At 49.2% G+C, this 11,614-nt stretch overlaps 2 protein-coding genes across 2 annotated transcripts; both read left to right on the top strand.

The window, feature by feature from the left end:
* Positions 1–34: 34 nt before the first annotated feature.
* On the top strand, positions 35–3,998 carry PFICI_03170 (uncharacterized protein; the record flags this gene model as incomplete). The annotated part of the gene is made up of 5 exons (XM_007831751.1): positions 35–627; positions 693–972; positions 1,037–1,084; positions 1,145–2,476; positions 2,535–3,998. 5 exons carry the CDS (start codon positions 35–37, stop codon positions 3,996–3,998), a joined length of 3,717 nt encoding a protein of 1,238 aa, XP_007829942.1.
* A 786-nt stretch (positions 3,999–4,784) lies between these two features.
* Positions 4,785–7,457, top strand: PFICI_03171 (uncharacterized protein; the record flags this gene model as incomplete). The annotated part of the gene is made up of 1 exon (XM_007831752.1): positions 4,785–7,457. The coding sequence occupies one exon, from the start codon at positions 4,785–4,787 to the stop codon at positions 7,455–7,457; it is 2,673 nt and encodes an 890-aa protein (XP_007829943.1).
* Between the last annotated feature and the right edge of the window lie 4,157 nt (positions 7,458–11,614).

Raw genomic sequence — 11,614 nt, forward strand, 5'->3', positions numbered from 1 at the left:
CCATCCTCGTCGTACCGCTTAGGAACATTCCGCAATGCCTCCCAAGAATGCCACCCAGGATCGCCATTGTGCTCTGTTCTTCCCTGACGACAAAAGTGTCGTTGGCGGCAGAAAGTTGGGTCTCACGGACAACATTGACACGGTCTTCTTGTACAAGAAGCAAACTGCCAATACTCGCCCTTACCTTTCTATTTCCCTCCGGTTTGACAGACAAGACATCAACTATGCCTCTTTTGGTGACGAGTTGAAAGCCCTCCAGATCTCAATCGTCTTTTTGAAGGATACATACGAGATCTCTGGCTGCTACCTTTCTGATGACGTTCATCAGAGTCTGTTCAACACGGCGCCCAAGGAGAAGAAGATGTATGTTGCCCATATCCGCCTCAAGGATGGCCATGATGCCCTGATCCGAGGTATCGGCATGCCATTTGTTGGTGCGAACGATACCATTCAAGGTTACGTCACCAAGAAAACGAAGATCGACAACTCTCGGACCTTGCGGGAGGTTATGGACCAGAAAGAGTTCCATGTTCTCTTTGCCAACGATGGCATCAAGAAAGCAGTCGAGAACAACTTTTCGGTCTCCATGGAAACTGATCAGGGCAGAGCTTATCCATATGGAAATGAGTAAGTCCAACAGAGCACACTGTCCCGATCTTCTGTTCTAAACGACTAACGTGGGGTTCTCGTAGGCATTCTTGGGACATTGCAAGATATGGTGAACAGCTGGGTGGACCGCATGCTGACGCCAATGCCTATCCCAAGACGGATTATCATCAAACCGCCAACGATGCTCTGACTTCTCTCACCCAGTCTGTAGTTCAAGACAACTACCACCTCATCACCGATGTCGCCGCCATCAGCGAGAATCCTGTCAGAGCCCGGTTTGTTCACATTACTAAGCCTGTGGGCGACTTGGAGCCCACAAAGCTTCCCGATGAGTGCTATGTCATCATAGCTGCTACTGAGCTTGTAAGTGGGATTGTTCTCTCCTCTGTCTTGTTGTTCATTTGTCAGCTAACGGTCCGTCATCTAGAACTCGTATCAGAATACACTGCGGCGCGCTGGAAAGCCCAAAGGTGCAGTACGCATTGGGCTTCGGGCTCCACCACCGAAGGGGAAGGGAAAGGACATGAGCCTCTAGGAAGGAATCATTCAACACCCTGATGCCCTCGGCTCCGACGTTCGTGGCGATCTCATCATTCGCATTCGCCGCATCCGTCAGAAGACCAAATTGGACTCGGCTCCTGTCGAGGACTCACAGCATTCCGATGAACCCAATGCTTCTCAACAACCTGACGCCAACTCCCAAGAGCCTGATACCAACTCTCAGCAGCCTGATGCCGACTTTCAAGAGCTTGAAGCCAACTCTCAAGAGCCTGAAGCTGACTTTCAAGAGCCTGATGGCGACTCTCAAGAGCCTGATGGCGACTCTCAAGAGCCTGATGCTTCTCAAGAGCCTGATGCTTCTCAAGAGCCTGATGCCGACTCTCAAGAGCCTAACGCCATCTCTCAGCAGCCTGATGCTTCTCAAGAGCCTGATGCCGACTCTCAAGAGCCTGACGCCATCTCTCAGCAGCCTGATGCCAACTCTCAACAGCCTGATGCCAACTCTCAACAGCCTGATGCCGCTTCCCAGGAGCCTCGAGCCTTTGAGACTTTTGCAGATGGTGGTGATCATTGGGACAAGGTGTACCTTTACATGGATGATGGTGCAACGGTTGTGAGACGCAGAGTCGCTGTTGCTAATCAACTCTTCTCATTCAATCCTGTACCAGTGGAGGAGAGGGTGAAGAAGCCAAAGTTCAAGTCACGTCGCAAACAACCAGAGTTTGATGACGATGAACATCAAAATCTCGACGACGATGGTGAGCCCGGCGACGACGACATCACTTCAAAAGAAGTGCAAGCAGCCTTGGCAATAGCTCCCACGACGCCTGATCTTGCAGAGCAGCATGAGCAAAGATGTATGAATGCGTATTTGCGAGATATATACCAAGGTCTCGGGTTACCCACCGCACTGAACCCTCCCCCTTCCCTGGTTGAAGAACTCAGCGACGAGCTCACTTCCCGAATGGCTGCCTTGAACCTTGGCAATCAAGAGTCCATTCTCGCCCCTCGCTTTGAGTTTGTCAAATGGTCAACTCCAGCCAGAGTCAAAGCCATTTTGGATCAACTGTCTCTGGTCGACAAGGAGCGCTTGACTCAGTACCTCTCTCTCTGTGTACTTGGTCTTGTGGCTATTGCTGGATTTGCGGGTTCGGGAAAGACGCATCAGCTTGCTGTCGTCTCTCTTCTCTTCAACGCTGATCCAAAGGTTAGCCAAATTTACGTCTCTGCTCCCACACACGTCGCCGTCGAGAACATTGCCACTCGTATCCACGCCATTGGCAAGGCTATCAACGATCACGCTGCTCGGGTCAACCAGTGGCACATTCCGTTCGTCGTCCATGGCCACTCGTTGGAAAGAGAAGTTGTCAATTGTTCTGGCTACTGATACCACCTTGACCGTCCCTCCCATTGATGAGTGGCAGGGACCATCCATATATGCTCTGCCCCTTTCTCCGTGTGAGTGGTTGTTGAAGGTGGTTGGCTCTGGTTCGTGGAAATTGGACAAGGATGATCACCCGACCCTGTTGTCATTGCAGCAGTCTTTTGGCCAAAATGCCAAATATGAGAAACTACGCGAGTTCGCCAATGGCACGAGAAAATGGGATGATGTCGATGATGGCAAGGTTCTTGTCAAGTCTCTCTTGGTGGCTATCATCTCTGGCGCCGAATATGTGTGTACGACCCCGCATACGTCCAGGGAGACGCCATACAAGCAGGTCCGCGCGATCGCGCAAGCCGTTGTGCTTGATGAAGCAGGAGCAATGCATAAACTTGATGCATTGATGGTATGGGGCCCATTGGCACGGCCGTGTGCCATGGCCGGTGATGAGAAACAGCTCAACCCAGTCGTCATGGAGCACGAGAAGAACTTGTTCCAGGAACATGGTCGTGACTCCATCCTTGAGCATATCAAGGACATCGGCTACCCGCGTATTGTGCTCAATGAACAGAAGCGTATCGCTGCGGGGCAATTCGATCTCGCGCACAAGCTTGTGTACTCTCATGTCAAGGACTTTGCTTATGCCCAATCCGCGCAACTGGCGAATCAACCGATTGCTCGGGAACTCAAGGTTTGGTCGGACCAGAGATACAATCTACAATCTCCAAGTGACAAGGCATATCCGGTGTTTCTCAGTGTCGAGAAGTCCCCGTGTGTCATTACACCCGCACACTCCAGATTCAACCGGGGTCAGAACCGTGCTGCGAGAAAATTGATTCGAGACCTTCTTGCACAGAATAAGGCTATATCACCTGGAATGATTTCCGTTGTGACGCCGTATCGTGCCAATTTGGAACTTTTGAACTACCAGATGTCCAAAGAACCATTCGGGGACAAGATATCCATCACAACGACAGATTCATACCAAGGTCGAGAGAATGACGTTGTCGTTCTTGTCCTCACCGTTGACGAAAGTACGGGCCCCGCATTTGTTGCGAATACCGCTCGTATTTGTGTTGGTACCACACGACAAAAAAGTGCCCTATTCGTCATTGGAGATGCGGAGACAGTCAGTAAAGATCTCACCAAGGAGCAGGAGAAAGATGTCAAGGCACTCAAGGGTGAGGAGGCTGACGACGGGGAAGTCATCCCCGTGCGTCATGACATGTTCCGCCGATTTGTCCAATGGTTCAAAGATGAATCACGGACCGTCGATGTCCCCGCCATCGACGATGGCTATGATTCTTCAGACGATAAGGACTTTCCCTTCGCTGACAATGTCGGACAACAGACCACAGACAGCACCAGTGGTGGCGGTTGGGGACCGGACACAGATAATGATGCTTTCGGCGATTGGGGTGCCAACCCAATTCCCGGTGGTGATGCTTCTGGCGATTGGAATGCCGACGCAATGCCCGGTGGTGATGCTGGCGCATACAAATGGTAAACAAGTCTGTTGGCGTTGGTTACGACCACGCCGATGCTAGAAATTTTAGGTGTTGAGCAAGTCTGTTGGTGTTGATTACGATCACGCCACAATATATATTTTGCAACTTTCGAGAAGATTGGCGAACAGGAGTGCAGGTCTATCACATTTATTTTCAAATCACCGTTTGTCCATTTGATGAATCTTGTTTTCTCCACGAAATTATGAATACAGCCTATTCCTCTCAATCTCTTCCAAATCGCCGAAAGGTCGAGACCATCTGATGGGCATACCATGGAACTGGTAGATGAACTCGATGAGGAAAACACCACGGAGCAGCCATGACAATCCTCAGGCGCGAGGTGATGTGCCCAAATTATGACATTGTGGACAATAGGCACTGAAAAAGATTCATCTGTGGCCCGTCGTTATTTAACCACCATCAAGACAATCGAAAAAATTCCTCCTGCCAAAATTTCAGCATCCTTCCGGGTTGGCCAGCACAATCACGTTCCTGCCGTTCTTGGGTCTCGCCAAAAGGATTCTGGCAAACTTGGCGCTTGCCCGACTTTTTCCAATTTGTGATATTTCCACATTTCTGGCTGTTGCGGAAAATTTCTTACACAAGACACAATTATCACTGCCTCTCCTGCCTTTTTTTCATTCCTTCACTCGACAACAATCAACCCGAATTGGACGCGAGGCAATCTACTTCCGCGACAAAAAGTCACCATTCACCACATTTCAACTCTCTCACTACTCAGCAACCAAGAACCCCCAACGACAAAAGCACAGCGCGAGACAACCATGGCTGATCCGCCGCCCCCAGAGAATCCCGTCGATGGCGCCCAAGGAACTGGCGGAAGCAAGAAGCGCAAAGATCTAGGTGATCAGCGCCCAGCGGAGAACATCATGGGCGAATCACAGGGAGCCCAAACCAGCCACACGGCGGCCATCGGCAATACCGTTGACCAAGAGCACGATGAGAATGCGGGCGAGAATGTAGCGCTCCCAGCACAGAACCAAGCATACGTGCCCTTCATGAGAGACGGCGACCACGAGACAGCAGAAAAGCAAGTAACTTTTGACGAGGCCGCGAAGAAGAATGATGGCGGACAAAAACTCAAGAAGAAATCGGGCAAGTCCAAGGAACCCAAGGTTGAAGAGGACATTGACGACAACCGATGGCCGGAAAGCATGGGGGGTCTCAAGGTCGTGCGCCATCTGGTGGTTAGGCCCGGAGAACGATGGCCAAGAAGGAACGAGGAGGCCGTTGGCGCAGACAATTCACTCGACGATGTTGCTCCCAATGACGATCGATGGATGGGTGCCGTGCAGCAAGTCATGGCACAAATTAGCATGGCCGATCGTGATACTGATGTCGGCATCCGACGCGCATATCAACACCAATTTCTCGGCAATGACAGCTCGCAGAAAACGCGATTAATGCCGGTCGGCGCAAGCCTTGTCCCCAACGGCGCGAGCCTCGTCCCTCTGAACTTTGAGCATCAAACCATGAATGACCATTTTCGGGGCACACTAGACAAACGCGTCAGACTCTGCCACCTCAGCGGCGTGCAGTGTCTGATTATCGCCAAGTATGAATACTTGGTTCAATCGCCATCATATTTCATCGATGAGGAATTGTGGGTGAAGGACGTTATCAAGACCCCCGACATTGATTTCCTCTGTAACGTGGGATCGAATAATGGAGTCAGAACCCTTCGTTTGTCGCCTGGCCAGACTGTCGACGTCCCCGATGAATGGTGCATATCAAACAAAGATCGAGAGGTGATGACACTCGAGGAAGTCAGGCGAGTACAAAGACTAATGGTCCAGCTGGTGCGAGAAGGTTTGCCAATAGAGGTCTACGACAATATTGTCGAGATCATACTGCTATCGGATCCAAGGGATACAATTTCAAATTGTTATGCATGGAGGGCATGGAAGAAGCAAAACAGACCTTTGACCTTTAATCAGTACGAAGCCATTAGATGCTGCAACATTGGCGTTGAGCCCACAATCATAAGGAAAGCCATTGAAGCATCCGGATTACAGTTTTTTCGACAGTCCAAGATGATATTTGATGGCTCGAGACCCATCAACCTTTGTGCCGGTAATGGACACGGCGTATCTCACGACAACGAGGAGGTTCCCGGGGTTAGTCGCCCGACAAATCTGCAAAAGGAACTCGCCGCAGATGAACAGCAACGACGTGAAAACAATGAACAACAGATTGACGACGGTGACGATGCCATGGATGACGACAGAGACTCTGGCAAGGTGATTGGAAAGGGCAAATCGCCCGAGACGAGTGTCAAGCGTCCTACTCCAGGACGTGGAACATCTAGCAACAACGATTCCAATCTTTCCATCCAGCTGGAGGGCACGGAGGCGAGGGTTATCGAATTTGTCGAGGTCATTTCCGAGAATATATCGGAGTCCAATAATCAGGTCAAGGCGTCGACGGCCAATATTGACGAAAAACTCGAAGAAGCAAAGATTGCTGCCGACGGCCGCTCTAAGGAGATTTCCGATATCGGTAAAACAGTGGCCAGCATGAACGACGGAGTCAAGTCAATCAATGATGAGATTCATACGTCTTTGCCCAGCATTGGTGAACAGCTCAAGGAAGCAAAGGTTACCGCCAACGGCCAATCCGAGGGGATTTCCAACATCGGTAAAACAGTCGACGACGGATTCAAAGAGACCCGTGAACAGCTCAAGGAAGCAAAACTTGCCGTCAACGGCCAATCCGAGGGGATTTCCAACATCGGTAAAACAGTCAACGAGGGATTCAAAGAGACGCGTGCAAAGCTGGATGAATCGCAAGCGGTGGCCAATGACAGATTTGAAAAGTTGGACAAGAAAATCGATGAGGATTTGGTCCACAAGCTAGATGGTTCGCTATCTGGTATCAATGACCTCAAAACAACTGCCCAAGATATGGGCATTTCCTTGTCAAGCCTTGCCAACCAGTTTGCCACCGTTGACGAAAAACAGGACAAACTAATGGCCAATCAGGAAAGTCACTATATGGCCATCCAAAGGCTTGAAGAATTCCGTCAACATGAGGAATCAACTAGAAACGAGCAAGAATTGGCCAATCAAATCCATCGAGACAATATGGAGAATCGTATCAGGGAGCTGGAAAAGGAACTAGCGGACACCAAGGAGAAGCTACATGACACTGCCAATGACCTGACGAATGAACGAAAGCTGACGAAAGCCGCCATCGATAAAAGGGACAAGGCCATATTACAGCTTGCCAACGGAGAACGCTACCCGAACAAATATTATCGTATCAGCAAAAGATACGTCGCAGTCGCTTCCAAAACCGCATCTACGGCGGTTGCCGCGCTCGCTGTTTGGAAGGCATCCCCCCGGTTGGCCAGAGCCGGAGCTCGATGGTCGGGACCCAGATTGCAGCGTCTAGGCCAATGGCTGTCCGACAAAGCTATGGACATGAACCGCCAATAGGCTGGCAACAATGACTCTGGTTATTGTTAGAATTTGCTTGAAAAGACCAGGACCTTGGCTATATATCAAACTGGCCAACCCAAAGGCCGCTACCTGTTTGACAGGACCGGCAAACCAAGAATGGTGGACGATGGGCGCCGTGCGTTGTTTTTTCCTTCACTCCAGTATTGGGTGGTGTTTCCCTCGCCGTTGGCGACGGCTGATTGCGTTTCGTCCTGGCAATGAAAGATAATGGTCATTGGTGATGGATGGGCATCACCAAGATTGGGTGGATTATCTGGGCACGGGAATTAGACGTTTATAGTCTTGGCCAATACATCATCTTTTGACCACAATTATCTTTGACGACCATGATTAACAGCCATCAACCTATATTAACCATTGCTGACGGCTCTCTTTTAGTTGCAATACAACTTCGGTCAGTGGCTCCCAGTGGTAATTTGATAAAACGGCACTTGGAGAGGACCGCGGATGCCTCGTGTGTACTCTGCGCAGTCATTGCCTTTTGAGTTTTCCCAGCCGGCTCAAATGTACAAAGTAGTGTGTCAAATAATAAATATCTATGAGGACGAGCTGTTGGACATGTTGAATCATTTCCCAGATTCAATGTCTTGGTAGAATTTGCTAGCCATATCAAGCTTTTGAGCTTGTGTCTTGGATGTGCAGTAGGCGAAAGATCACGACGGATGCAGTTTAAAGTAATTCTCGAAGCATTCCTTTTGCAAAAGCAGCACCTTTGCTATTTTGCATGGAAGAGGTACAAGCTTTTAGATTAGAGGTCGCGAGTCTAGTCGCTGAGGTCCACGTTCAATGCGTCTGATGGAACCATTTTTGAAATCCGCAAGATGCACGGAATCATTAGATTCTAGCTGCTTGAAGTGTATGCAAAATCTACGGCATTGGTACCATTGAAGACTTTACATATTTTGATCATTCAAAGTCTGGTTGCCCAATTCAGGAGCAGCGGTAGGCGGATCCATTTCAAGTTACAATCTCACGAATTGCCCCGTCTCATTGGGATTAGGCGGACAGAGGCTGAACACCCCTCCAACAAAAGCTGGTTGCTGCATCTGGTACCTTGGTATTGAGCTCAAATATAATTATGTCCAAAAGTTCGGCATCAGAACCCCGAAATGAGGAATTGTAAGTGCTGTAAAAGTCATGTTTCGATAGTTTCCCGGTACGCAAGCTTCCCCGCACACCATGCAAGGCTCTGGTGCTTGTAAACGAGTCGCTTTATACTAGATTTGAGTTGGCTTGACACAAGTGTCTCTAGGTATTGATACTGTATTTTTTGGGCAGTCATCTTCCCACTCACTCTAGCGGCGGCTCCATGCTCTCTTGTCGTGAGTTCACATGATATTATTAGCTGAAATACATGTGCCAAACTAGTAGGTACGTCGGTTGAGATGACGGCCCAAATCCTCGCGCCCCATTCACTTTTACATGCAAGAAGTCCGTGCATAGCACCAGCCATACACTAGCCACACCAAATTCCTGCGCAAGCCACGCCAAACGATACATCCAATGTCCTTGAAACATTGTAAATCCACGATATCTCAACTAAATAACGTGGAAAAAGGGGCAAATCCATGAGAATTAGTTGTTAGGTTCAGGTAGCTTGATAGGTATCAGAGGTAGGGGTTCGGGAGCTCGAGGGCATGTATGAGCCCTTTGTAATCTGGTAGATAGTAATTGTGTCGTGCATGGTACTTGGGACGAGAGGGCGAGGATATGGGTGCAGATAAAAGGCATGACTCGCTTCGGTCCAAGCCTACGCGACACCGTGTCAGGTACTCGAAACTCGTCGCAGCTAGAATAGATAATAGGTTCATTGTTTCTCGGTTCACATTGGCCAGAAACCACTCCCTTCAGTATTTGGAACCTCGTGCGTCGACCCATCTAATTTTGTTTTCATCTGTTGAGATGGGGAACAAAAACCAAACCAAACCAACCCCACCTAAGACAGACAGCCGTTAGGCTGTGGCCTTTATGTGGTTTTTGATCAAATAGCATATAAAATCTTAAAATATATGGGAACAGTTTTGATTAAGAAAACGATGGATGGTGGTCCTGTATGCTAAACGCAACGAAAAACAAAGGCTTATAAGTCCCGAAGGGGCTTATAAAGCCACTCTAAGCTAAGCCTCCACAGCCACTTTTAGTGGGCATCTCCAGCACCCCCACATCACTGTGGCTCTCGGGTAAAACTCACGGCGCAACTCAAAGGGCCGTCCGCCCGGGCGTTTCGCCCCTAGTCTGGCAATGGTTCCAAGCTTTGCGTCAAGCAGGACCTGTCGTTGTTCATACCTGGAGACTCCCAGAACAAATAAATGAAAGTCAAAACATGAGACGGCCAGTTGAAGGATGTCAGATTAGCATCTCGTGCGGATGCGCGACCTCAAAGGCATTCCATGACCGTGTTGTAAACTACCTGCATGTACTTGGCGACAAAGTAAAGCATCTCTTTAGTACAGCCTGCCACCCAAAGCACGTCGTCACCCAGGTCAGAGAAAACGGGATCGGTATCTATGTTCAAACACGACTGAGGATGCATCAATGCCGGATTGCGGCATGCCTGCAAATTCTGTGGGTGCAAAATCTTGCATATGTTTTGGTCATCTTTACCACATCCAGGTTTTTATGTGAGGACGAGTTCGCCAGCATGGCAATGCGACCACATGGCAGGAAAGTATATAAGTTTTATTTCGATCAACACGACATTGAGGACCGGAAATGCTACACACAATACACTAGATAAATCGCCATGATTTATAACCGCATGGGTTTTGTATTCACGACCCGGAGGCCAAGTTGTGGGCTTTGCATTTTAGTGCTGTAGGAGTGGTGTGGCTTCAAAATTCAACGATTCTTCATTCATGCCTCCCATTAATTTGCAGCATCGACACAAATGACGTCAAAGACCGCTCTTGGCTATCTATTGGACCATGATACAAAAGAAAACTTGCGCGAGCAAAGATTAGTGGAAGAAATGGGTAGATTCAGCAAAAGTCAACACCAGGCTGTGCTGTCTTCAATGTTTAGACTGCAAGTCGATGGACATGGTGGCCGGAGCTCAAGATTTTCCACTATCGGAATGCCCCTCGCCTTGAGAGTAATGGCCAAACCAGGTACCCAGTGTGCATGAATCTAGGGATGAGCTGTGCATTCGTGATTTTCGTGGATTTCAAACGCGTCACGCAGTGATGGATCAAATTGTACATGTGAAATTGCCTTGTTACATTTTGGACTGCTGCTTGTGAGCCACCAAGCACCAAATGTAGGGACGGACTTGATGTCTTGTCCATCTAAAGACGTCAAGTGTCTGCGGGTGTTGCTGGTACCAACGTCATGCTGAAGACTCTGGGTGGGCCATGCCCACCCAAGCACGGCTAAGCGGATTCGACAAGAGTATGTGTAGCAATTCACAAGGTCATTTCCCCGCGGCAAAGCAAACGAGGCAGCATCGACCTTGGACTGGATAAGAGCTACATGATGTGCTTGATCCTTGGCGGTACTGAAAAAACAGTCCTGGGCCGAACGGACGGCTACAAATCCAGCAAGACCAGCACTGCCATGCATCCAAATACTGGCATGTCTCTGGGAGGATAAATTTCAAACACTTGATTTCTTCCATGATGATACATGCCTAGGTAGCTACAAGCTCGAGGCTGCACAGATGTCCTTCCAGATGACTGGCATGTCCACCTGAGAGCGTCGTAGAGCAGGTGAATCTGAATATTCACAAACGGCAAGAGCTCATGTCAAGAAAACAACCTTTCAGAAACTATACTGGGACTAGATGACCCAAAGTCACTCAGCTAAAAAACTGCAGCTCACAGAACGTGCAAGACGTGGCTCATATCGAGCAATCATCGTGTGATATCCGTATATGCTTTGATGTTGTGGGAGCCGAAGCTTGTCTATCTAGGCAGCTGTTTCAGCAGGCTCTTGACTGGTAGCTTTAGACTGATTGTTCTTGATTGAACCACCGCGATTCGAGTGCGTTGGCCAATGGGAATAGTGTTTCAAAGAGTGGGGACGCGTCTCACAACGACCACAAATCCAGATCTTGCGCCGCCCGCTGCAACTCCTTCCCTCTTCTTTCTCATGGCCGTTGGTTTCGATCACGGCCTTCATTTTATCTTCCTCTCCAT

This window comes from Pestalotiopsis fici (assembly GCF_000516985.1).
Source record: "Pestalotiopsis fici W106-1 unplaced genomic scaffold PFICI_Scf_2, whole genome shotgun sequence".
Classification (NCBI taxonomy): domain Eukaryota; kingdom Fungi; phylum Ascomycota; class Sordariomycetes; order Amphisphaeriales; family Sporocadaceae; genus Pestalotiopsis; species Pestalotiopsis fici.